Raw genomic sequence first — 26,500 nt, forward strand, 5'->3', positions numbered from 1 at the left:
GCCTCTCGCGCGCGTCGCCGCCGTCGCCGTTCCCGTTCTTTCCCGCCGGGACATCGCGCTCCGGCCGTCTCCACCCCGTCCCAGCCTCCGGCCACTCGGCCTCGAGGTACGAGGTTGTTTCCTTCCGGCGATTAGTTAAATCCCGCTGCCCTTCACCATTTCTGGGCGTGCCGGCACACCATCAAGACCGGCCCCTGTCTGTGGGCTACTAAAATCGAAACAGCTTGAGAGTATTTCTGTGTGAATTTCGGTTTTGGGTTCCAGGATTTGTTGGGTCACTTGATGGTAGTCATTGAGATTGGGTGAAATAGAGAATTGATGATACTTCTATTTCTAGACTCAGAATAGTTACTGTATTTATTTGGGAGCCTGAAATAAAGGATAACGACGACCCGTCTTTGCTCTTATCTTGGATTAGTTGGCAGCAAACGTGTGGGGGGCTGTTTGGCTGTACAATTATTTCAGTGTGAAGGTTGCTTCTCTTTTTCTAAATTAAGGAAGCGTATTTTGGACTAGCAATTTAGCAAGTACGAGTGACTAGGCAATGCTGTGGTGGTTGGTTCAGTCTGTATTTGAGCTGTCATTATTCAGACTTTGTGATGCCTTGATTTCTGTTAATGGAAACCTGAAGCTTTGAGGCCTCTTGCTCGAAAAAAGAAGAAACTAGTAGTAGTAGGCAATGCTAACTTGTTTCCTGAGCCACATGCATCATGGTCTTTGTAGTCTGCACTTGTTTTTTTCAAGAGCATATTTTAGTCTAGCAACTTAGCAAGTAGTAGGACTACACATGCTGTGGTGCCAGTGGAAGCTGCCTTTAGTCAGATTCTGTGAATCTTGATTTCTGTCAATGGAAGCTTTGAAGCCTCTTACTCTTAAGAATAAGAAACAAGTAGCTGTACCCAATGCCAACTTGTTTCCTGAGCCACATGCATCTTGGTAGGTAAACACAAGAAGGTTCCATTTATCTTGGCAGTCTGCACTTGTTTTACTCAAGAGGCTGTATTAGTTTGAGAAGGAAAGAGGCTGTATTTACAGTATGTTTACATCCTACTATATGTAGTTCCCATCTCAATTATTCAGGATTGTGATTATTTTGATATGTGTGCTTTTCCTTCAATCATCGAGACTAGGCATGGGTTTTAGCTCTCTTTTTTCGCGCATTAGTTTTACCTCATTTACTCTGCCTATATTCTGCTTTACTTCCGAAAGCAACACACTAATACCAAAAAGTGCTTGTACAGGGTTAGTAAAGGAAAGTTTGCAGTTGCAGCCGTCACTCTAGATGATTATCTTCCGATGCGAAGTACTGAAGTGAAAAATCGGTGACTTGTTTTCTAAAATATGAAAGCATTAGTTTCTTGTTCTATTCATTTTATCATAGATTTGCTAGTACTTTTGGGTTGATAACATTGAACAAGCTGTTAATTTTCTTGTATACTGTAAGCTAACAACAATGAACTCTGTTTTGTACCGGGGATTGCATGACTCGGTTAAATTGGTATTTCACACCTTCTATTTCTCCACTGCCTCATTTTAAAATTTAGGATGTCTTGAGAACTTTTGCTTTTAATGCTAACTGGCTTTACCTTTTACTATTGCTATTCATTTCGGTCAAAGTAAAAAGGTATTCCTACTTAGACTGATGTAGATTAAGTCCATTTGACCTATTTTTAGATGTCATAGTAGTACAATGGCAGCATGGATACAGTCTTTAGGGCCAAATGCTTTACTAGCACAACATATGATGATCATGTTTGCTCCCTACCACTGGCTGGTGCATGGGAAGAATACGACAACTCCCTATAGGTACCACAAAGCACAAAAATGAAATAAATTTTGTTTTATCAGAGACAAGGGAGGGAAGGATACGGGGAAAAGATGTCAGCATATTGTGTAGTTTTAACACCAGGGCCCATTTGTATAGTTCTCATTTTCCGTAACACTCTAGTGAATTACAACAAGCCCAGGTCATGACCAGGAAACCCCCCTCTCCCTCGGACTCAATCTCTCTTTTGACTCTATATATGTGGGCACCTGATATCTATGAGGGTTCACCCACCCCGGTGACAGCATTCCTTTCTATTGCGCCTAAAATCTCTATTTCTGCAAATATGTCACGTGTTTCTATTGTTGCTTCCTATGGGGGTACATTACAACAAATCTACTGTTTAGCTAATAGAGAAACGTAGAATGTTCTTATTATCTTCCTTTATCAAGTCTGTTCTGTAAAAGTAACCTAGTTTTGGTGAATTATCCCTTGTCTCGATAGGTAATCAATTGTTGTAGTTGGGAGAATTTTAAACTAAAGAGTCTGTGCGGGAAAAAATTTGTAATCTGTTATATACTTATATGATTGGTTCATTCTGCTACTGGTACAATCCTGGTGAATAAGTAACCGAGCGATTCTATTTCTTAGTAGTCACATGACTAACATGGACCATAATGTTTGCACACAAGTATTTAATGGCTTTGATACACGTGTGCTGCTCATGTCTGATCTTCTCTGTCCGATGTGCAGGACATCAACAGATGGAATCAAAAGTCTCAGACTAATCACAGCGGTCAAAACCCCCTATTTGCCAGATGGAAGATTTGATCTTGAAGCATACGATTCTCTGATAAACACACAAATAAATGGTGGTGCGGAAGGTGTAATAGTTGGAGGAACAACAGGAGAAGGTCACCTTATGAGCTGGGATGAGCACATCATGCTCATCGGGCATACTGTTAACTGCTTTGGATCCAACATTAAAGTGATAGGTAACACGGGAAGTAACTCAACCAGAGAAGCTGTTCACGCTACAGAGCAGGGATTTGCTGTTGGCATGCATGCAGCTCTCCATGTCAATCCTTACTACGGGAAGACCTCAACTGAAGGCTTGATCTCTCATTTCAAGGAAGTCCTCCCAATGGGCCCAACAATCATTTACAATGTGCCATCCAGGACCAGTCAAGACATACCTCCTCCAGTCATTGAGGCGCTTTCATGTTACTCAAACATGGCAGGAGTTAAAGAATGCGTTGGGCATGAGCGGGTTAAGTGCTACACTGACAAAGGCATAACAATATGGAGCGGTAATGATGATGAATGCCATGACTCAAGGTGGAAGTACGGCGCTACTGGAGTCATTTCTGTGGCGAGCAATCTTGTTCCCGGTCTCATGCACAGCCTCATGTTTGAAGGGGAGAATGCGGCGCTAAATGAGAAGCTGCTGCCTCTGATGAAATGGCTGTTCTGCGAGCCTAACCCGATCGGTCTCAACACCGCCCTGGCTCAGCTCGGTGTAGTGAGGCCTGTTTTCAGGTTGCCATACACTCCCCTCCCTCTTGAAAAGAGGGTTGAGTTTGTCCGGATTGTCGAAGCCATTGGACGGGAGAACTTTGTGGGACAGAAGGAGGCCCGGGTTCTGGATGACGATGATTTTGTGTTGATCAGCAGGTATTGAATATGTGTGTGAGTTCTTTGTGTCCAGTGTATGCTGACGAACAGCGGTAGTGTCACAGTGTTGTTTGCGGATCGTTTTAGACGCTTCGTTTGTTCACCAGTCATTTGTTGATCTTTTTCTCTGAGTGCATGTTAATTTGGAACCCGTTTGGTTTATTGGCACCTGTGATGCCAGTTCCAGTAAGAAATGAGAATAGCCCGAGACATGTACAGTCGGGTTGTTACATTTTGATGCTTCACCAGATTCGACCATTTGCTGGGAGTCAGTCAGTCCACTCTTCATTGCCCTTCCTCTTGCATTGGTGCGCACATTACATCCACATGGCATCGCTCGTATCGACAGCAAAATCGCGCTGGATTCTGGGTAGAGCTGTGAGCTAGGCTTGGATGGAATTTTCATCTCGAATTTCCAGCCTTTTAAGCTTTGACTCGAATGGCTAGCTTACAGGTTGGAACGAAGCAGCAGGTGTAGTCTCTCTTGGCGTCGGCGGTGCTGCTGCTGTCGATGCGGGCAGCTGCTGCTGAGACGTCAGTCTCCCACCCTGGAACTGCTAAAGCAAGACAAAAATATACAGGCTATGTTCATCTGTTCAGTATGGATGTTCAGTGAGTGAAGTGCATCATAGGTCCTCAAACTATTTCAAAGGTGTCACGTAGGTCATCGAACTATGAAAATCGTCATTTAGGTCCTCAAAGTGCAATATGTGTGTTATATTGGTCCTCAAACTATTTCAAAGGTGTCACATAGGTCCTTAACTATTTCAGAGGTGTCACATATATACACACTTATTACACTTCAACAATTTTTTAGGATCTAGATGACACTTTTCATATTTTGAGGACCTACGTGACACCACCAAAATAGTTCAAGGACCTAGGATGCACTTTACTCATGTTCAGTTACGAGACTTCGGAAACATCTGTCAAAGCTGCTCTAGCTCTGCATCAAGGCTGTAGGAGTAGGAATGTCATGTCAGCAGTCTTCACGTTTAAGCAATACGTCACTCCGTTGGCGCCGATCCTTTTGCACGACCAATCCACTCTCGTAGTACAATTAATCAGTGATGGAGCGACATCAGTTTGCAGGTCAAACCTTATAATTAATACTATATGAGTTTACTATCACATATGCCCATGCATTGCAATGTGGATTTTTTTTATATGGCATCAAAACGCCCATCAACGCGAACAACATCCTCGAAGGCAGGGCGATGCATGCCGAGGTATAAAAGAAATGAATATCATGCTTTAATTGCCACTAACTGCGGTGGCTGCATGTCATGACAACCTGAATGAGTAGTAATGTTGCATGGTCAATTTTTTTAGGTAAACGTTTGCATCCAGCGCGCCGGCCCAATTTTGCGTCGGACGCGCGTGGTGCGTCTGATCTATTTGCGATCCAACCGCTACGCATGTGTTGTGGCCACGTATGGCTGGACCCACGCACCGCCCGTGCGTCATGCCTTATCCCTTTCGTGGCGACCTCCACCACTCATTCGCCTCTCCCCTAAAACTGACTGCACAACGCCATGGATTCCCTCCTCCTTCACAGGACCCCCCCCCCCCTCCTTCGCAGGGACTTGCTCGAGGATGATGACAACCGGCGAAGGAAACCCGTAGCAATCACCGTTTCCTTTCCTTTTTTGCTGCGCCCCGTCAACGCTGCTGCAACGAGCCTGCGGGGAGCTTCAACCAACGACCACATGTTGCGACGGTGATCTATTTTTGCTAGAACTATGTTTTTCCAGAGCTACACCGACAACGGCCATGGCGGCGGCTTTTTTTGCTACAACTTCATTGTTTTTTGCTACTATAGGTGACGTTTTTTGCTACATCCCAACACGGCGGAGCACGACCCCTGCGGCGGCGGCATTTTTTGCTACAGTAGTCGCCGGATTTTGCTACCACTGGCGAAGGATTTTGCTACATCCATCATGGCGGAGCTGCAACCCCGCGACGGCGTCGACCTTTTTGCTGCAACAGTTGTCCGATTTTGCTACCACCGGCGAAGGATTTTGCTACATCCATTCAAAATATTGTTTTACCAGTGGCCGTCCGCAATCCCGTGCAGCGAGCGTCGACGGCGAGCGGCGGCGGTGCATCTGGTGTTGCATTAATGGAGCATCAACAACGAGAGTTGCAACCGATCTCGCCGGAGTTGCAACTAGTCGAGCGGAGCTGCAACCGAAATCGATGAGCAGGGAAGTTTCTTCGGCGAGCAGCGCAGGGCTGCGGGGTGTCGGAGTGCGAGCGGCCGGCGGCCGTTTTTCCCTCGCGGAGATGCACACGGGGAGGCAACGGCGTGTGGGTGCAGAGGTGTTGTTTTTTCTGAGATTGGTGGGAGGTAGAAGATGAGTCAAGGAGGCAGGAAAGAGCCAGATCGGACGATCGATCGAGGTCAGATCGAACGACCGTGGCTGGACCGGCCCAAAATTAGCGCCGGCGCCTAGCATCGCCTTTTTTTTAATCCTTGTATGTAAGAATTTAATGCATCTCATAATCTAAACAAAATGAGGGAAATAAATAAAAAATAGAACTTACAAACAAAAAAGATAATGAGGTAGGCTCAACAAACCGGAATGAAGGAGATTATGTATTATAACCCACACTTATGTTATACTCCATGGAAATGCATTCTGAAGAGCACTGTTGTATGGACGACATTTATCAGACGATACATGCATGACATGCGTATCACGCCATCTACAGGCAAGGCTGAAACAGCAGCTAACGGCTGGATTAGCCATTGTCCGAGTGTCGTTCAGCGTTGTATCGTCTGTGAAGTACTTTCGCATTCTAAATTGCCGGTGATAAGATACACTTATATTGCACATATACCCGTGCATTGCAACAAGGAAAATTGATGTGTCCATCAAAACACTCATCAGCGTGGCATGACATCATTCGCGCATGCCGAGTTGTAGAAGAAATACATATCATGCTTTAATCTCCATTAACTGCAGTGAGTACATGTCATGAGCACTAAATGAGTAGGAATGTAGCATGATCAGTTTTCTTTTAATCCTTGCATGCAGGAATTTAATGCATCTAAGAAGATGAGGGGAAGAAATAAAAGTAAGACTTATAAACGAAAAAGATAATGAGATAGGCTCAACAAACTGAAATGAGGGAGAGAATGTATTATACCCCACACCTATGTTATACTCCTTGGGAATGCATTTTGAATCGCTGGGCAGGTTGTGGTCTTCTTCTGTTTCCAAATCTGCCCATAATTCAATTTCACTGCCTAAATTCACTTCGGACGTTTTGAGTCCATTTGGGTTTGATTTTGTTAGGTTTTAAATTCAAACAAGTTTGTATTAAATATAACTTGTTTGAAGTTTTAAGTTCATAAAAAAACCCACTTAATTTAAGTTCTCCATATTTCTCTGATCCCAAAGAAATAAAAGATCCGTCGCCTCGCGAGCCATCCAATCTGATGGATTAAGCGGCGAGGATTATCTTCTATCATTGCAACACATGTCGAGTTGCAGAAAATTTCTGCAACACATGTTATGTTACATTTTTTTACAACCTAGGTCAAGTTGCAGATTATTTTTGTAACAGATGTCTTGTTACAATTTTTTTTGCAACAAAGATCTTGTTGCAATTTATATTTTTTTGCAACACGGGTCTTGCTGGAATTTATTCCTTTTGACAACAAAGATCTTGTTAATGTTTTTTTTGCAACAAAGACCTTGTTGAAGAAACTTGTTGTAATGGACATCGAGCAGCAAGCAGCGACCACGTCGACCGAAACAAATGCCGGTGCTCCCTAGGGATGGCGGGGTCATGGTGGACGCAACTTCGTGGACGCGGACACTGGTGCTTCCCCTCATTGGCTGATGCAACTTGAGTTCGGGCGCACAACAACGGCCAACGCTCATGGTGGAGGCGCGCGCCAGCGGCGGCGCCAATGCCGGCGACCTCATCATTGTGTTATCGGTGGCGATGGTCGGAGCAGCGCGACGAGGTGTGGGCTTGACAAAGAGCTCGGGAGGAGCACATGTGACGACTGCACTCAAAAGAATCCAGATCCAAATCCCGCAACACACCAATTGTTGTGATGGCGAGATTGCAACAACAATTGAGTTGCAAAACTTAAACTAGTAATACATTAGAGCATCTCCATCCGCGCCCCCAGAAAAGCCTCCCCAGGCGTTTTTTTCGCGCCGGCGCTGAAAAATCGGCCCAGTCGCGCCCTCAGGAGCCCGATTTTTGCCGGCCTGGGCCAAATTTAGCGCCGGCGGACCCAGGCCGAACCCAGCACGCTGGGGCGAGCGGTTTTGGCGCGAAAGAGCCGCGGGCCCGCCACGTCAGCGACACCGCGCGTCATCTTCCCCGAACGCCTCGGTTTCCCACGGGGAATCAATGGCAGGGCTGCCGCCAGTCAGCCTTACCAGTGATTCCTCACGGGCAGCGCGTTCACGGGGCGGCGCGCCGACGCCTCCCCTCCCTCGCACGCGTACACACGGGGCGGCGCCGCTATATAAGCCGGTGGCCTCCCTCGCCTCTGGCTACACCAGCCACACCCGCCCTAGCCCGCCCTCTACCTCTCCCGAGCGCCGCCGCCGAGCCCTGCCTCTCCCGAGCGCCGTCGCCGAGCCCTCCCTCTCCCTCCCTCCCTCCCTCTCCCGATGGCCGAGCGGTTCCCTGGCGATGAGGCCGCGGCCAACGGCTTCGGCCGCCGATCGCTCCGCGAACAGGAGTCTTGGCTCCTGTTCCAGGCGAACATCCCGGCGCCGCCGGACATGCGCGCCGGGCCGACAGGCTGGAAGCTCAGCTACGGGGGAGTGCCCATTCCCTCGTTGCCCGACGCCGTGGCCAAACCCGGGTACTTCGCCGAGGAGGTCGACGTCGTGCACGCCTCCCTCACCGCCGCTCAACTCTCCCTCCCCCAGTATGCCGCCGACAACCATGCGGCTTGGGCAGCGTCCTTCGAGCGCCGTCAGCAGCAGCGGCTGGCGTCCACCAACGGAGCGGCGGTCGTCGGCGGCATGAAGAACAGCGAGGGGCGCCGCTTGTGGTGGAGCGTCCCCGACCGCACACTCGATGGCGTGCTGACGCACCTCGAGGGCGGCAACAACCCACCGTTGGCGTACCCCCCGCGAGGGCGGCCTTCACGGCCATGGCTCACCGCCGACGCGACGGGCAATGGTTGCCCAGGAGGTTCGGTGCCTCCTCTTCTTCCTCCTCATCACGCTCTTCTTCACACTCCTCCGGCTCTCCGGCGTTGCTCGGCGTCAAGGCCGAGCCCGCGGCAGAGACGCCGCTCGGACGGCGCACTCGCAGCGCCGGCATCGTCATCAACGAGGGCGGCCGGCGCGCCTCCTCGTCGGCTCCTCCTCCGCGCTTCGTCAAGCCCAAGACGGAGCCGGGGCTCGCTCCGGTGAAGACGGAGCCGGGCCTCCTCCCCGCGGTGAAGACGGAGCACGGCGGCGACGTCGAGCTTGATGACGACGCGGCCCTGGAATGGGCGCGCGCGGACTCCCTGAAGATGGCGAGGGAGCGCCAGTGCGCCGCCCTGCAGCGCTTCGCGCAGCACCGCCGGGGCCGCGACGAAGGAGGCGTCATCGTCATCGAGGACAGCGACGACGATGATGCGCCGCCGCCACCAGCCCGCGTTGGCGACGCCGGTCAGGGGTCCACCAGGGACGGCCGTGTCAAGGAGGAGAAGCCGGACAACGGCGGCGATGTTGGCGGCGACGACGGCGACTACTCAGCATTCAACCAATTTCTTTTTTAGATTAGTTATCTATTTTGCTATGTAATGAAAATCCGCGAACATGAAATACAACTAGGGTCAAATTAAATCTTTTCCATCTACCCAAAATGGCCTTCAGAAAAGTTCATCAATTTTGGAATGGGTGAAAACTTCTCCCAAAAATGATGCACACATTTCTAGGACATTTATGGATTTTGGAGTTAATTCATAAGTATTTGAATTTGTACAATTAAATTCTATAAATACTTTTAAATGTCCAAATAATCTTGAAAGCATTTGAGGGCTATGGGAAATAATTTCCCAAGTGCCACAAATATTTTGAGCATTTTACAAAGTGGTTTGACATTTTTGCTAAATCAAAACCAATTGCAGAAAATAGAAAACATAAAGAAATAGAAAGAGAAGGGAGAGAAAGTTACTTGGACCTACCTACTGTGCAGCCCACCTGGCCTGGCCCTGTGCCGGCCCAGCCCACCTCCACCTCCCCTGTCGTCTTCCTCCCTAGGCTAGTAGGCAGAGCGTGTGCTCACCGTGCGCGCACACGCGCCCGAGCCACCTCCTGCCTGGCTGCCTGCGTCCTCGACGCCCTGGACGCCTCCATGCGTCGCCACGCACCCCCGAACCTCTGCACCTCTCCCCTCTCTTGCTGGACCTTCCCCCTCCTCTGCATCTTCACACGGCGCCACCGAACGCTGCCGTCGCTGCCGCTTGCTGCTGCCGCGGCCACCGCTTCCCCCTCGACCCCTCGCCGTGCCTGCGAGCCCCGTCTCAACGTCCCCGACCCCCTCGACGGGCCACGAGGCCTCGGATGCGCTGCAATGCCGCCACCGATGCTTTTCCCCTCCTCGGCCGCCGGAGATTGACCTCGCCGACCCGCTCAGCTCCAGCCTTCCCCGAGCTCGCCGTCTGCACCGTTGCAACCGCCGTAAGCCTCTCCCTCGAACCCCCCTCTGTGTTGTCCCGTTTTCATGCCATAGCTCCTATTTCACTGACGACCAAAGCCCGCCACCGCCATGGACGTTGAGCCACGCGCTCCCGAGCTTCGCTTGCTCGCGCTAGTGGCACAAACGTGCTCCTGGTGACCCCCAGACGCCGTCTATGCCCTTGGTTGAGCTCCCCGTGCTCCGCCACGCCGCGCCCGTGCAAACCCGTAGCTGCGCCGCCGCCAAAGCTCGTCGCCGGCGAGATTCCGGTCGCCCCGCGACCCCCTGTCTGGCCCATTGGATGCGCCCGAGCAAGGGCTTCTCCCTGATGCTTTCTGCACGACAAACCGCGGCCCCTAGCGCTTTCCCGATGCACGTCCGCCGTGGAAAATGGTCGCCGGCGGCTGAACGCCGGTGGGTCGACGTGGCAACGTTGTTAACTGCTAATGACGGGACTAACTAACCCCCTCTCTCACTGACTACTGGGCCCCATGCCCTTAACTAACACCAGTTTAATTTCTGTTTAGTTTTATTTAATCACAGTGGCCCCACGCGTCGGCGTTGACCTCGCTGACGTGGCCATTGACTGGCCCCACCTGTCTGTGATCTAGGCAGCACTTGGTCACTGACTAGTGGACCCCACTGGTCAGATTTGACCCGGACCAGCCCTGTTGACTTGATGGCATCATCTTGACGTCAGGCTGACATAGTAAATACTTTCTGGAATTTTGAAATAAATCAGAAATGATTTATTATTTTCAGAAAATGCCCAAAACTTCTAAAAATCATATTAAATCAACCGTAGCCCAGAATGAAATAAATTATATATGAAAAATGATCAGAAAAATATGAAGAATCTGTTTATGGAATTCTCATGCATGTTTGAACAACTTACTGCCACTGTATATGACAATTTGAATTAATGGTATTTGGAATGCCTCATGTGGAGTTAAAATTTGAATCTAGTGTTCAAACCAACTCCATTTGAATCATTGCTAGCTGCATTAGCTCAAATCAACAGCATATTGCCATGTCATGAGCATGCATCATATTGTTGCATTGCATTGATTGTGTTTCCTTCTTTATTGCCGGAAGTTGTCCCCTCTCGATAGACGTGGTTTCGACGATGAGTTCGATGACACCGATGAAGAGCTATACTATCTTTAGAAGTGCCAGGCAAGCAAAACCCCCTTGTTCATTCTGATACAATCCCACTCTCTTGCTCTTGCTCTCTTTTACTGCATTAGGACAACAACGATTCAACTGTTACATGCTGCGGTAGTTGAACTCCTTTCCTTTGCATGACCTGTCATTGCCACAGTAAATAGATGAAACTCACTAGCATGAGTAGGAGTTGTTTGAGCCCTGATGTGCCTACTCATTCATGTTTGCTTGTCATGCTGCTATTGCTTAGAGTTGTGTCAGGTCTGATTCATCGGGGATGAATTGGAAAGTTGTGAACATGTCCTACTGTGTGTGAGCTAAGTGTGTGAACACGATTTGGTAAAGGTAGCGGTGAGAGGCCATGTAGGAGTACATGGTGGGTTGTCTTATTGAAACCGTTCTCAGGAACTGAGTTCTGTGTTTGTGATCCATGAAACAGCTACTACCACACATTGGGCCCTGAAATATGACCCCGCTCGACTTACTGACCCCTCTCGTCCTCTGTCCAGGAGTTGCAACTAGTTTCTGGTGTTTATAGGGTATGTGTTGGCGGCCGTGCCACTACACCACAACCCTTGATTGGGGGCAATTAACTGCCGGCAGAAATATTATAGCAAAGACAAATCATCTGCCGGGAATTGTTCTACTGCCGGTAAAAGTACTTAATGGCAAACAAACTGCCGGCAGATGTCCAGCAACTAGGGCACTTACACTGCCGGGAACAATGCTTCACTTCTTAGGATAGAGTATGTGCCGTTACACATGAAACAGGGCACTGTATCTACCGGGGATTATCATGGGCCGGACCAAACGAATATTGGCCCATACGAGTGATGGCACGTAAGAGCGCGCGAGAAGCAAAATTTTCGGTCCAAAAGGATAAAATCCCCAAACTCCATCTCAGATCGAAATCGACCGGCCCGTCCACCTCCTCCAAGACCTAGCCGCCTCCTCGACCACCCTCCTTCGCCGCCGCCACCACCGCTGCCCACCCTTCGCGGCTGCCGAGCGCCCTCCACCACATCCCTGTGCCAGATCCATCCCAGACCATGCCGCCGACCACCGTCCACCACACCCCAGCGCCAACTCCCTCACCGACCACGACGCCGAGCACCCTCCGCTGCCCTGACCACGATTCGCCACATACCAGCAACCCCAAGCAGCCAAGCCTCCTCCATGCGTTCTCCCCTGGAATCACCCCCACCAGCTCTGCCGCTTCCAGAAGCTCCTCCCTCGAGCAGCACCGCCGCTTCCAGGAGCCCCTGCCCGACCAACGTTGATGTTCCAGAAGCTCCTTACCCAAGCAGCGCCTCCTTCTCTAGGAGCCTCAGCGCTACCTCGTCGTCCTCTCCCCCAAGCAGATGCCTGTCCTGCGTTCTTTCCCCTGAGTAGGTCTCGGCTACCTCCGCAGCCCAACCAATGAGATTTCTCCGTGTCTTGTGAGTTTGATTAGTCTCATCTCTGTGATTTGTGAGGTTTGGTTTGTGCATAGAACAACTGCTATAGTTTTGAAAATTTCTTGAATTGTTACTTTGTTAGATAGAAACTACTCCAAAATAGAGTTTAAAGAAATGAGATTCAAACATTAGACTCCAAATGAAGTGATGGTTTAATTGAATGATTAGGTAGAAAATACTCATTGGAGCAATAGTACCAGCTGATATGGTCGTGTTCTGAAAGTAGACCATGCCGGGCGCCCGTTTGGCGTCTCGGGACCCTGTACACATCGTTTGGGGCCGTTGAGGACACCCCGGCCGGATTTCCTTGCGGATGGAACCCAAATAGGCCATAAACCTGGACTAGAGACTTGTGCGGTTAGTCAGATTGTGGTCTACACCCACGTTGGCTTTCGCTTGAAGTCTGCCGAGCACATGTCGTGTGTAGACGCTAAGTGGTGGAAACATGTGTGACGAAGTATACTCCTGCAGGGTATAAAACTATTCGAATAGCCGCTTCCGCGGTAAAGGACTTCTGGGTTGCCTATAACAGTTCATAGACAAGTGAAAGTGGATACTCTAAAATGCGCAAGATAAGCGTGAGTGCTATGGATGGCATTCTCGTAGGGAGACGTGAGCAGATCCATAGTGGCGTATTGATATGGTGAATATGTGGACTCATGTGCGCCACCTCAAAAGAGTTACTTGTAGTCGTAGTTTAAGATAGCCACCGAGTCAAAGCTGGCTTGCTGCAGTTAAACTCCACCACCCCCCTTTGTTGATACCGATGCATATGTAGCTAGTTCTGATGTAAGTCTTGCTGAGTACTTTTGTACTCATGTTTGCTTAATTTATGTTTTGCAGAGAGACTTCAGTCTCGCTAGTAGTTTCGCGCGGACTTCAATGTTTAGCTTGATACCTCAGCTACGATCTTGTGCCCTCGGTAGGATCTGGTAGATAGTCAGGCTTCTTAGCCTTTTTCATTTGTAGATGTCTGTACTCAGACATGTTAAGCTTCCGCATGTGCTTTGATTTGTATGCTATGATTGTTGGGTCATGAGACCCATGTTTGTAATATCTCGCTCCTCGGAGCCTAATGAATAAATACTTGAGTCGTAGAGTTATGTTGTGATGCCATGTTGTATTTACACATATCGAGCATATTGTGTGTATGATTGAAATGCTTGGTATGTGTGGGATCCGACAATCTAGTTGTTTATCATTGGCAGCCTCTCTTATGGGGAAATGTAGTCTAGTGCTTCCATGAGCCATAGTAGTCCGCTACAGCCCGGGTCACCGGAGTCCTGCTAGCCCAGCACTACTGCTCAGGACACTTGACTGGCTGGCATGTGTTTCACTTCGTTCCTGTGTCTGTCCCTTCGGGGAAATGTCACGCAGTGACATCCGGAGTCCTGCCTAGCCTGCTATAGCCCGGGTTCCCGGAGTCCTGTTAGCCTAGTGCTACAGCCCGGATTCACACGCTACTGACCGACATGCTCGATGTGATTCATGTATGCCTGTCCCCATAGGTTGGTGCCGCTTTGGGTTCACGACTAGCCATGTCGGCCCGAGTTTTTTTGTCATATGGATGCTAGCGACACTATCATATACGTGAGCCAAAAGGCACAAATGGTCCCGGGCCATGGTAAGGCGACACCCGTGGGAATACCGTGCGTGAGGCCGCAAAGTGATATGAGGTGTTACCGGCTAGATCGATGTGACTTGAAATCGAGGTCCTAACAAACTTACCGTCTATTCATCAACAGTCGCGGCAGTACAGCGAACACGAGACGTGAAAAAGAATAAATCTACACGTGCTTAGACCACCTAGTATGACTATTAGGACTAGAGCAAGCCAAAAAGCGCGCCGCCGTCACCCACTCCTTATCGGCGACGGGAAAACCTTTGTTTTACACAGTAGAGAAGTCATTGTGCTAAGGCCTCACATGTTGAGGCGTTGAATAGAATGTAGATGATAGTTTATGGAAATAAGTATCGATAATACGTTTGTATCTCCATACTTATATTTCTTCTCTTATAAAACATCGAGTTGGCGATGATGGTACGCATGCCATCTTGCAATATAGACCGTCCGATCTTTATCTGACTGATGGAAATTAAACTAAAAAATACCCGCACCCCTCTCCACATTTGCAGACAAGGCCTTCCCTCATTCATCCTTATCTCCAACAACCTCATTGTTGAGCAATTAAGAAAGGAAGCCTCTGGAACAAACTGGCCTGGTGGCCGCTGCCGGCGTCATCAATCCCCATGCTTCCGCTCAGTCCGACCACCAATCACCACCAAGCCCCACTCCTCTTCACCTTATCTCCTATTTCTCGAGATATCATTAGTTTTTACACATGGGATTACTCCCGCATGGGTGAATCACAACGAGTGTTTTTATAAAAAATGCATCTTGATGTTCCGTGCAATGCACGGATCTTGCTAGTACTCCTACAGAAGACTAAGTTGGTGATGATGGTGTGTCTACTATCCGTCGTTTGTGACCATTAGATCTACATCTAACGACTGTGAGGTAAGTTGTTGCCTTTTCTCACAAACATCCCACTTGTCTACCAATTTTTAGAAAAACCCATAATTAGTATCTTAAAACCAACCACATCCCTCCCTGACCTCACCAAAACAACCCAAGGAATATATTCTAATTGAAACATAATATATCTCTAGTGATACATGTATATCAAAATTAGAGTGTTTTGTATCAAGTTTGTGAATAAGCCTTATTCTAATTATGATTCGTTGCAACGCACATGAACATTGCTAGTATTTCCAACCATGCAAATTTTTTCCCTAGTATTCCATAGTTTCGAGTTTTCCATCAAGATATTAGTCACTCATGGTTGATATTTACTTTCAATCATGTACACATATGCACTATGTAACTAGCCTTGCTTATTGGGTTCCAAAGCTTAACTTTCACTCCTACTTACAATAAGTAGAGTATTTCACAAAAAGCTACCACTTTCAACCAGCCCTAGGAAGAATCTATTGTACAAAAAATAGTAAAAACATACCCAAAATTTCTTAATCCACGCAAAAACTACTACCTACCGATTAGGTTAGTTTAAACCCATTTATGACAGGGTTGGCCCACACGTCCCTGCTGATGAGGCAGCTCAAACCAACACATTTTGTTTGACCGTTGACACGAGGGACCCACATTTGACCTTCTATCCTGTTATTCCCCCTCAAATCATTATTTTTCCTGAACATTACTTCAAACCGTACTGATGTGTGTTCGTCGGTGGCGCCGGTGATGAGCGAGTTGGCCGCTGCTCCGCCGGACGGGCTGGACGCCGTGCTGGCCTCCGCACGGGTTGGCAGGCTGGCCCGAGCGTGACTCACGAGCGAGCAAGCCGCCGCGCTGGCCTTCGCTTAAGCCAGATGGATGGCCTTAGCGCGGCGCGCACGAACAAGCCGCCGCGCCGCCGTGCCAATCTAGCTAACAAACCTTACAGACAAGCAGCTGGACGGAGCTATCTTGGCTAGCTAGCAGCCGCGAGCGCCGGACGGAGCTGGCATCCGGGCTGCCGCAAGATGGGCTCCGCACCGCCGGCGGTTTTGACCTCGCCTTCTGCCGGCGGCGGTAGTTGCGTCCCATGGCCGAGGATGACTAGGTGGATGGGCCGGAGGTAGGAGGTCACTCGGGGATTTTTGTGCAGACTGACATGTAGGTCCCACAAGTCATAACGCCTGGTCGAATAGAAAGCGTTGACTTAATGGGCGACATGGGCCCTGTTTGGATACTCTAAGTCAGATGTTAGATTCTAACCCTGAACTAACTCTAACCAAAGTGGTGTTTGGATGGCAGGGTTAGATTGACAACAAATGTATCCAAACAGGGCCATGGGTTGAAACGTGCCTATAACGACACTTTGTAGAGTAGTCGTTTCTTGGTAGGGCTGGTTGGTAAGAGCATGTACAATGGTTGAGAAGGTAGTCTTATCTTAAGTCTGCCACATATGCATGTGGTATTAGTTTCTTGGCATTATTAGTGCTTTCTTGCATTATTAGGGGTTTCTTGTAAGGCTACTCATAGTGGGGAGTATCATATGCTAGTAACATGCGTATGATACTAGTGTATGATACTACCTCCATAGTGCATAGTATCATAAACTAGTATCATAATTGATCATATTTATTGCCATGCATGACACAAAATAGCACATCATTTAACATGATACGATATCTACCTATGTTACTATAACACTCTCTCTCTTCTTTATTTATGTGCCACATAAACATGTTTGCTAGTCCCAAGTGCATGTTACCACTTATGTTACCCCCACTATGGCCAGCCTAAGGAACAATGTACTGCTAGCGACAAAAGGCGATTCTAGGTTGCGTTGTACTCCAACGAGTACTACTACTGGTCGCGGGAGTGTATACCTCGTTTTGTGGGTTCGATCCCGGCCGAACGCACGGCGGTCTTTTTTTTAAAATAGTAACTTTGCTGCGAGCCAATATTTTACACGGGTAGTTTGAGTTTTGAAGTCAAACGGACATGTGGCACCACAATCTGGGTGCACTGGATAGCCTAGCCACGTGAATGGGTTTTCCTTCCCAGCATCTCGTGGCTTGCATGCTCGCCCTAGCCGCACCTCGCTTGTAGCTTCCTCATCAGCTAGTAGCATATTTAATCTAGCGCCTCCCAATTAAGCCCGAGGAGCCGGAAAAGCCTGGCGGGGCATTGGGAACTGTGCAATATGGCTCTGTACGTAAAGTGCTCTACTACTACTCTGTAGCTTGTGGCGTTGCACGCATGGACTTCACTCCATTATTGGCTCTACTATAAAAGAAATTCCTCTTGACGTGTTTTTTAAATGGAGGCAAAAGCTTTGCTTCATCTCATTCATAAAGAAGGAACTACTAACAAAGTTCGACGAGATCCATTACGCCTCCACAAATGGAAGCGGAAAGCCTAGTCTCGCTGTATCAAATAACTCAAATGTTCTGCCCCCGTAGTAACCGTCGCTGATAAACAGGCTGCTAGTGTGTGCATGAGAGGAGCGGCTGAGTAGGCTAGCTACGTGAGAGGAGCGGCTAAATAGAGCACCGAGAGTACCCACTAGGCCACTACGCAGGTGTACTTTCCCTGCATTGATAGTACGTCGATGGTTCTAGAGAACAATAGTACCCCCCACTTCCAACTGTAGCTCCTTGGCCCTGAGATTGAAGAGTTCAAAACTGGTGCACTATACTAGAAGTACAGTACATAGTACTAGTAGTATCCTCGCACTACTAGTTGAGAAAGTAGTACTAGTACTGCTACAGTACGAGTACGTACTCCTCCGTCGCATAATGTAAGACATTTTTTGACACTAGTTGGCGTGTACAAAAAATAGCAAAAACGTACCCAAAATTTCTTAATCCACGCCAAAAACTACTAGCTTACTACGCTCTACAGTTGGAAGGGACGAGGCCCTGCGGTTACTACGCTCTTATCTCCTCCTCGCCAATTCCCCTCCTCCCAAAGAGAAGGCAGTTCGTCGCTGCTCCCATGGATTCGCCAGGCGGTTCTCCTCCTCGTCGGGGCTGGGAGACCTTGGACGACGCTCCTCTGGGAGAAATCGCACGCCGCTCCGACGTCCTCACCGCCGCAAGACTCGGTGCTTCCTGCACCAACTATTTCAAGACGGTGCTTAAAATGGCTTGGGAAAAGGCCATGCTTGTTGGTCTTCCATGCGTCCTCGAGGAGAAGGTTCTTCTATGGGACAATCCTTCGAGCAGTCCACCGCTCCCTGGCCATGGTTGCACGTTGACTCCGCTAGAGTTGCCGATGTTGAGAGGTAGCCGGATTTTGTCCGATGAGCAGGCCAGTAATGGATTTTGATCATGCAGTACTTAGTTATTCCATTTCCATCCCGTAATTTCTCCACTGCCCACCGTCTTATATATAGGCCTGGATCGGTGCCAACGAAGATTGGCTTGCATACCGGCCGGATACCACCATCATTTTGCACAACATCCACAGCAGTGCGGCCGTTCCCGTAGACCCCTTCTCCACCATTGGGATCGGCCTTCCGGACTGGCTGGGCTTGAATATGTATGATGATGCCTACATGAGATTGAAGAAGATAGCAATTGCAGACCCGCCGACAAAGCGATGCGGCTACGACGATTACTATCTCATCGCGGTGTTCGACATAAGGATTGCCATCAATGCAAGAGGCAGTAACGACAGAGGCTGGCGCATGTTGGCGGCGGCAGATTTGTACCCTTACATGTTTGAAGACACCATGCGCCATCTAGGCTGCATCTTCGCGGTGACAAGACAGGGGACTTGTTTCATCTGGTTGCCATCCTACGGTACGGGAGATTACAAATGGAATGCACAAACCATCATTTGCATCCCTAACTGTACTCCATTATTTTACAGGGACCAGTCATCCCACGATCAAAATAAGATCGCCGATCCTGGATGTGCATTTGCATCCGCGATTCGGTCTAACCTGGAACCTTGTAGCTGACTTTGGCATATTGGGATCAACTATCTTAGCAGTCGTTACCCATGATACCACTGATGTGCAACATGGTCACACAATCTGTTGGGGAACGTAGCAGAAATTCAAAAAATTTCCTACGTAACACCAAGATCTATCTATGGAGAGACCAGCAACGAGTAGAAGGGAGAGTGCATCTACATACCCTTGTAGATCGCTAAGCGGAAGCGTTCAAGTGAACGGGGTTGATGGAGTCGTACTCGTCGTGATTCAGATCACCGATGATCAAGTGCCGAACGGACAGCACCTCCGCGTTCAACACACGTACAGCCCGGTGACGTCTCCCACGCCTTGATCCAGCAAGGAGAGAGGGAGAGGTTGAGGAAGACTCCATCCAACAGCAGCACAACGGCGTGGTGGTGATGGAGGAGCGTGGCAATCCTGCAGGGCTTCGCCAAGCACCTACGGGAGAGGAGGAGGTGTCACGGGAGGGAGGGAGGCGCCAAGGGCTCAGGTATGGATGCCCTCCCTTCCCTCCACTATATATAGGGGCAGGGGAGAGGGGGGAGGCGCAGCCTTGCCCCCTACTCCAAGCAAGGGGTGCGGCTAAGGAGGGGGGAGGAGTCCATCCTCCCCAAGGCACCTTGGAGGTGCCTTCCCCCTTTAGGACTCTCCCCTTTTTCCTTTATCTTGGCGCATGGGCCTTTAGGGGCTGGTGCCCTTGGCCCATGTAGGCCAAGGCGCACCCCCTACAGCCCATGTGGCCCCCCGGGGCAGGTGGCCCCACCCGGTGGGCCCCCGGGACCCTTCCGGTGGTCCCGGTACAATACCGATGACCCCGAAACTTGTCCCGATGGCCGAAACAGGACTTCCTATATATAAATCTTTACCTCCGGACCATTACGGAACTCCTCATGACGTCCGGGATCTCATCCGGGACTCCGAACAACATTCGGTAACCACATACAAGCTTCCTTTATAACCCTAGCGTCATCGAACCTTAAGTGTGTAGACCCTACGGGTTCGGGAGACATGCAGACATGACCGAGACGTTCTCCGGTCAATAACCAACAGCGGGATCTGGATACCCATGTTGGCTCCCACATGTTCCACGATGATCTCATCGGATGAACCACGATGTCAAGGACTCAATCGATCCCGTATACAATTCCCTTTGTCTATCGGTATGTTACTTGCCCGAGATTCGATCGTCGGTATCCAATACCTTGTTCAATCTCGTTACCGGCAAGTCACTTTACTCGTTCCGTAACACATCATCCCATGATCAACTCCTTGGTCACATTGCGCATATGATGATGTCCTACCGAGTGGGCCCAGAGATACCTCTCCGTTTACATGGAGTGACAAATCCCAGTCTCGATTCGTGCCAACCCAACAGACACTTTCGGAGATACCTGTAATGCACCTTTATAGCCACCCAGTTACGTTGTGACGTTTGGTACACCCAAAGCATTCCTACGGTATCCGGGAGTTGCACAATCTCATGGTCTAAGGAAAAGATACTTGACATTGGCAAAGCTCTAGCAAATGAACTACACGATCTTTTGTGCTAGTCTTAGGATTGGGTCTTGTCCATCACATCATTCTCCTAATGATGTGATCCCGTTATCAACGACATCCAATGTCCATAGCCAGGAAACCATGACTATCTGTTGATCACAACGAGCTAGTCAACTAGAGGCTCACTAGGGACATATTGTGGTCTATGTATTCACACGTGTATTACGATTTCCGGATAATACAGTTATATCATGAATAAAAGACAATTATCATGAACAAGGAAATATAATAATAATACTTTTATTATTGCCTCTAGGGCATATTTCCAACAGTCTCCCACTTGCACTAGAGTCAATAATCTAGTTCACATCGCCATGTGATTAACACTCACAGGTCACATCGCCATGTGACTAATACCCAAGAGTTTACTAGAGTCAGTAGTCTAGTTCACATCACTATGTGATTAACACTCAATGAGTTTTATGTTTGATCATGTTGCTTGTGAGAGAGGTTTTAGTCAACGGGTCTGAACCTTTCAGATCCGTGTGTGCTTTACAAATCTCTATGTCATCTCCTAGATGCAGCTACCACGCTCTATTTGGAGCTATTCCAAACAACTGTTCTACTTGGAGCTATTCTAAATTATTGCTCCATTATATGTATCCGGTCTCTCTACTCAGAGCTATCTGGATAGGTGTCAAGCTTGCATCGTCATAACCCTTTACGACGAACTCTTTTACCACCTCCATAATTGAGAAAAATTCCTTAGTCCACTAGTTACTAAGGATAACTTTGACCGCTGTCCTGTGAGCCATTCTTGGATCACTCTTGTACCCCTTGACTGACTCATGGCAAGGCACACTTCAGGTGCGGTACACAGCACAACATACTATAGAGCCTACGTCTGAAGCATAGGGGACGACCTTCGTCCTTTCTCTCTATTCTGCCGTGGTCGAGCTTTAAGTCTTAACTTCGTACCTTACAATTCAGGCAAGAACTTCTTCTTTGACTGATTCATCTTGAATACCTTCAAGATCATGTCAAGGTATGTGCTCATTTGAAAGTACCATTAAGCGTTTTGATCTATCCTTATAGATTTTGATGCTCAATGTTCAAGTAGCTTAATCCAGGTTTTCTATTGAAAAACACTTTCAAAATAACCCTATATGCTTTCCAGAAATTCTACGTCATTTCTGATCAACAATATGTCAACAACATATACTCATCAGAAATTCTATAGTGCTCCCACTCACTTCTTTGGAAATACAAGTTTCTCATAAACTTTGTACAAACCCAAAATCTTTGATCATCAAAGCATACATTCCAACTCCGAGATGCTCACTCCAGTCCTTAGAAGGATCGCTGGAGCCAGCATACCTTTTAGCATCCTTAGGATCGACAAAAACTTTCTGATTGTATTACATACAACCTTTCCTCACGAAAACCGGTAAGGAAACTCGTTTTGACATCCATCTGCCAGATTTCATAAATACAGCTAATGCTAACATGAATCCGACGGACTTAAGCATCGCTACGGATGAGAAAATCTCATCGTATTCAACTCCTTGAACTTGTGAAAAACTTTTCACCACAAGTCGAGCTTCATGGATGGTGACATTACCATCCACGTCCGTCTTCTTCTTAAAGGATCCATTTATCTCAATGGATTGCCGATCATCGGGCAAGTCCATCAAAGTCCATGCTTTGTTCTGATATATGGATACTATCTCGGATTTCATGGCTTCTAACCATTTGTCGGAATTCGGCCCACCATTGCTTCTCCATAGCTCGTAGGTTCATTGTTGTCCAGCAACATGACTTCCAAGACAGGATTACGTACCACTCTTAAGTAGTATGTATCCTTGTCACCCCACGAGGTTTGGTAGTGACTTGATCCGAAGTTTCATGATCAATATCATAAGCTTCCACTTCAATTGGTGTAGGTGCCACAGGAACAACTTCCTGTGCCCTGCCACACACTAGTTGAAGAGACGGTTCAATAACCTCATCAAGTCTCCACCATCCTCCCACTCAACTCTTTCGAGAGAAGCTTTTCCTCGAGAAAGGACCCGATTCTAGAAACAATCCATATTGCTTTCGAATCTGAATTAGGAGGTATACCCAACTGTTTTGGGTTTCCTATGAAGATGCATTTTATCCGCTTTGGGTTCGAGCTTATCAACCTGAAACTTTTTCACATAAGCAGCCCCAAACCTTTAAGAAACGACAACTTAGGTTTCTCTAAACCATAATTCAAACGGTGTCGTCTCAACGGAATTATGTGGTGCCCTATTTAAAGTGAATGTGGTTGTCTCTAATGCCTAACCCATGAATGACAGTGGTAATTCGATAAGAGACATCATGGTATGCATCATATCCAATAGGGTGCAGTTATGATGTTCGGACACATCATCACACTATGGTGTTCCAGGCTGTATTAGTTGTGAAACTATTTCCACAATGTCTTAATTCTGTGCCAAACTCGTAATTCAGATATTCATCTCTATGATCGTATCATAGACATTTTATCCTCTTGTCACAATGATCTTCTACTTCACTCTGAAATTACTTGAACCATTCAATAATTCAGACTTGTGTTTCATCAAGTAAATATTCTCAACATCTACTCGAATCATCTGTGAAGTAAGAACATAACGATATTCACTGCATGCCTTAGCACTCATTGGACTGCACACATCAAAATGTGTTACTTCCTACAAGTTGCTATCTTGTTCCATCTTACTGAAAACGAGGCTTTTCAGTCATCTTGCCCATGTGGTATGATTTGCATATCTCAAGTGATTCAAAATCAAGTGAGTCCAAACGATCCATTTGCATGGAGTTTCTTCATGCATATACACCAATAGACATGGTTTGCATGTCTCAAACTTTTCAAAACGAGTGAGTCCAAAGATCCATCAACATGGAGCTTCTTCATGCGTTTTATACCATTATGACTTACATGGCAGTGCCACAAGTAAGTGGTACTATCATTACTATCTTATATCTTTTGGCATGAACATGTGTATCACTACGATCGAGATTCAATAAACCATTCATTTTAGGTGTAAGACCATTGAAGGTATTATTCAAATAAATAGAGTAACCATTATTCTCCTTAAATGAATAACCGTATTGCGATAGACATAATCCAATCATGTCTATGCTCAACGCAAACACCAATCTCGATGGTAGAGGGAGCGTGCGATGCTTGATCATATCAACATTGGAAACACTTCCAACACATATCGTCAGCTCACCTTTAGCTAGTCTCCGTTTCTTCCGTAGCTTTTATTTGGAGTTACTAACACTTAGCAACCGAACCGGTATCTTATACCCTGGTGCTACTAGGAGTACTAGTAAAGTACACATTAACATAATGTATATCCAATATACTTCTATCGACCTTGCCAGCCTTCTCATCTACCAAGTATCTAGGGTAATCCTGCTCTAGTGGTTGTTCCCCTTATTTACAGAAGCACTTAGTCTCGGGTTTGGGTTCAACCTCGGGTTTCTTCATTGGTGCAGCAGCTGATTTGCCGTTTCATGAAGTATCCCTTCTTGCCCTTGCCCTTCTTGAAACTAGTGGTTTTACTAACCATCAACGATTGATGCTCCCTTTTGATTTCTACTTTCGCGGAGTTAAACATCGCGAATATCTCAAGGATCATCATATATGTCCTTGATATATTATAGTTCATCACGAAGCTCTAGCAGCTTGGTGGTAATGACTTCGGAGGAACTATCACTATTTCATCTGGAAGATTAACTCCCACTTGATTCAAGTGATTGTTGCACTCAGACAATCTGAGCACAAGCTCAACGATTGAGCTTTTCTCCCTTAGTTTGCAGGCTAAGAAAATCGCCGGAGGTCTCATACCTCTTGACGTGGGCACGAGCCTGAAATCCCAATTTCAGCCCTCGAAACATCTCATATGTTCCGCGACGTTTCGAAAACGTCTTTGGTGCCTCTACTTAAACCATTTAACTGAACTATCACGTAGTTATCAAAACGTGTATGTTCGATGTTCGAAACATCCACAAACGATGTTTGGGGTTCAGCACACTAAGCGGTGCATTAAGGACATAAGCTTTCTACTGATCGCATAATCGCTACTGTCAACTTTCAACTATATTTTCTCTAGGAACATATCTAAAACAGTAGAACTATAGCGTGAGCTACGACATAATTTGCAAAAGGTCTTTTGACTATGTTCAAGATAATTAAGTTCATCTTATGAACTCCCACTCAGATAGACATCCCTCTGGTCATCTAAGTGATTACATGATCCGAGTCAACTAGGCCGTGTCCGATCATCACGTGAGACGGACTAGTCATCATCGGTGAACATCTTCATGTTGATCGTATCTACTATACGACTCATGCTCGACCTTTCAGTCTCCGTGTTCCGAGGCCATGTCTGCACATGCTAGGCTCGTCAAGTTAACCCTAAGTGTTTTCGCTGTGTAAAACTGTCTTACACCCGTTGTATGTGAACGTAAGAATCCATCACACCCGATCATCACGTGGTGCTTAGAAGCGACGAACTGTAGCAACGGTGCACAGTTAGGGGAGAATACTTCTTGAAATTGTTGTAAGGGATCATCTTATTTACTACCGTCGTTCTAAGCAAACAAGATGCATAAACATGATAAACATCACATGCAATCAAATAGTGACATGATATGGCCAATATCATTTTGCTCCTTTTGATCTTCATCTTCGGGGCTCCATGATCATCATCGTCACCGGCACGACACCATGATCTCCATCATCATGATCTCCATCATCGTGTCTTCATGAAGTTGTCACGCCAACGACTACTTCTACTTCTATGACTAACGCGTTTAGCAATAAAGTAAAGTAGTTTACATGGCGTTCTTCAATGACACGCAGGTCATACAAAAAATAAAGACAACTCCTATGGCTCCTGCCGGTTGTCATACTCATCGACATGCAAGTCGTGAATCCTATTACAAGAACATGATCAATCTCATACATCACATATATCATTCATCACATCTTTTTGGCCATATCACATCACATAGCATACCCTGAAAAAACAAGTTAGACGTCCTCTAATTGTTGTTGCATGTTTTACGTGGCTGCTATGGGTTTCTAGCAAGAACGTTTCTTACCTACGCAAGACCACAACGTGATATGCCAATTGCTATTTACCCTTCATAAGGACCCTTTTCATCGAATCCGTTCCGACTAAAGTGGGAGAGACTGGCACCCGCTAGCCACCTTATGCACCAAGTGCATGTCAATCGGTGGAACCTGTCTCACGTAAGAGTACGTGTAAGGTCGGTCCGGGCCGCTTCATCCCACAATACCGTCGAAACAAGATTGGACTAGTAACGGTAAGCATATTGAACAACATCAACGCCCACAACTACTTTGTGTTCTACTCGTGCAAAGAATCTACGCAATAGACCTAGCTCATGATGCCACTGTTGGGGAACGTAGCAGAAATTCAAAAAATTTCCTACGTAACACCAAGATCTATCTATGGAGAGACCATCAACGAGTAGAAGGGAGAGTGCATCTACATACCCTTGTAGATCGCTAAGCGGAAGCGTTCAAGTGAACGGGGTTGATGGAGTCGTACTCGTCGTGATTCAGATCACCGATGATCAAGTGCCGAACGGACAGCACCTCCGCGTTCAACACACGTACAGCCCGGTGACGTCTCCCACGCCTTGATCCACCAAGGAGAGAGGGAGAGGTTGAGGAAGACTCCATCCAACAGCAGCACAACGGCGTGGTGGTGATGGAGGAGCGTGGCAATCCTGCAGGGCTTCGCCAAGCACCTACG

General features: G+C 47.5%; 1 protein-coding gene across 1 annotated transcript; it reads left to right on the forward strand.

The window, feature by feature from the left end:
• Window positions 1–6: 6 nt before the first annotated feature.
• LOC123190770 (4-hydroxy-tetrahydrodipicolinate synthase 1, chloroplastic-like) lies at window positions 7–3,684 on the forward strand. The gene is made up of 3 exons (XM_044603486.1): window positions 7–106; window positions 1,242–1,322; window positions 2,519–3,684. The coding sequence occupies exons 2-3, from the start codon at window positions 1,297–1,299 to the stop codon at window positions 3,444–3,446; spliced, it is 954 nt and encodes a 317-aa protein (XP_044459421.1). The 5' UTR covers window positions 7–106; window positions 1,242–1,296; the 3' UTR covers window positions 3,447–3,684.
• The last annotated feature ends 22,816 nt before the right edge of the window (window positions 3,685–26,500 follow it).

Source organism: Triticum aestivum, chromosome 2A (assembly GCF_018294505.1).
Source record: "Triticum aestivum cultivar Chinese Spring chromosome 2A, IWGSC CS RefSeq v2.1, whole genome shotgun sequence".
Classification (NCBI taxonomy): Eukaryota; Viridiplantae; Streptophyta; class Magnoliopsida; order Poales; family Poaceae; genus Triticum; species Triticum aestivum.

Excerpts from the sequence above, each read along its gene's own strand:
- LOC123190770 (XM_044603486.1), top strand. The coding sequence starts at position 1,297 with ATGCGAAGTACTGAAGTGAAAAATCG. Across the intron at positions 1,323-2,518 it reads AGTACTGAAGTGAAAAATCG|GACATCAACAGATGGAATCA; the intron begins GTGACTTGTTTT and ends TCCGATGTGCAG.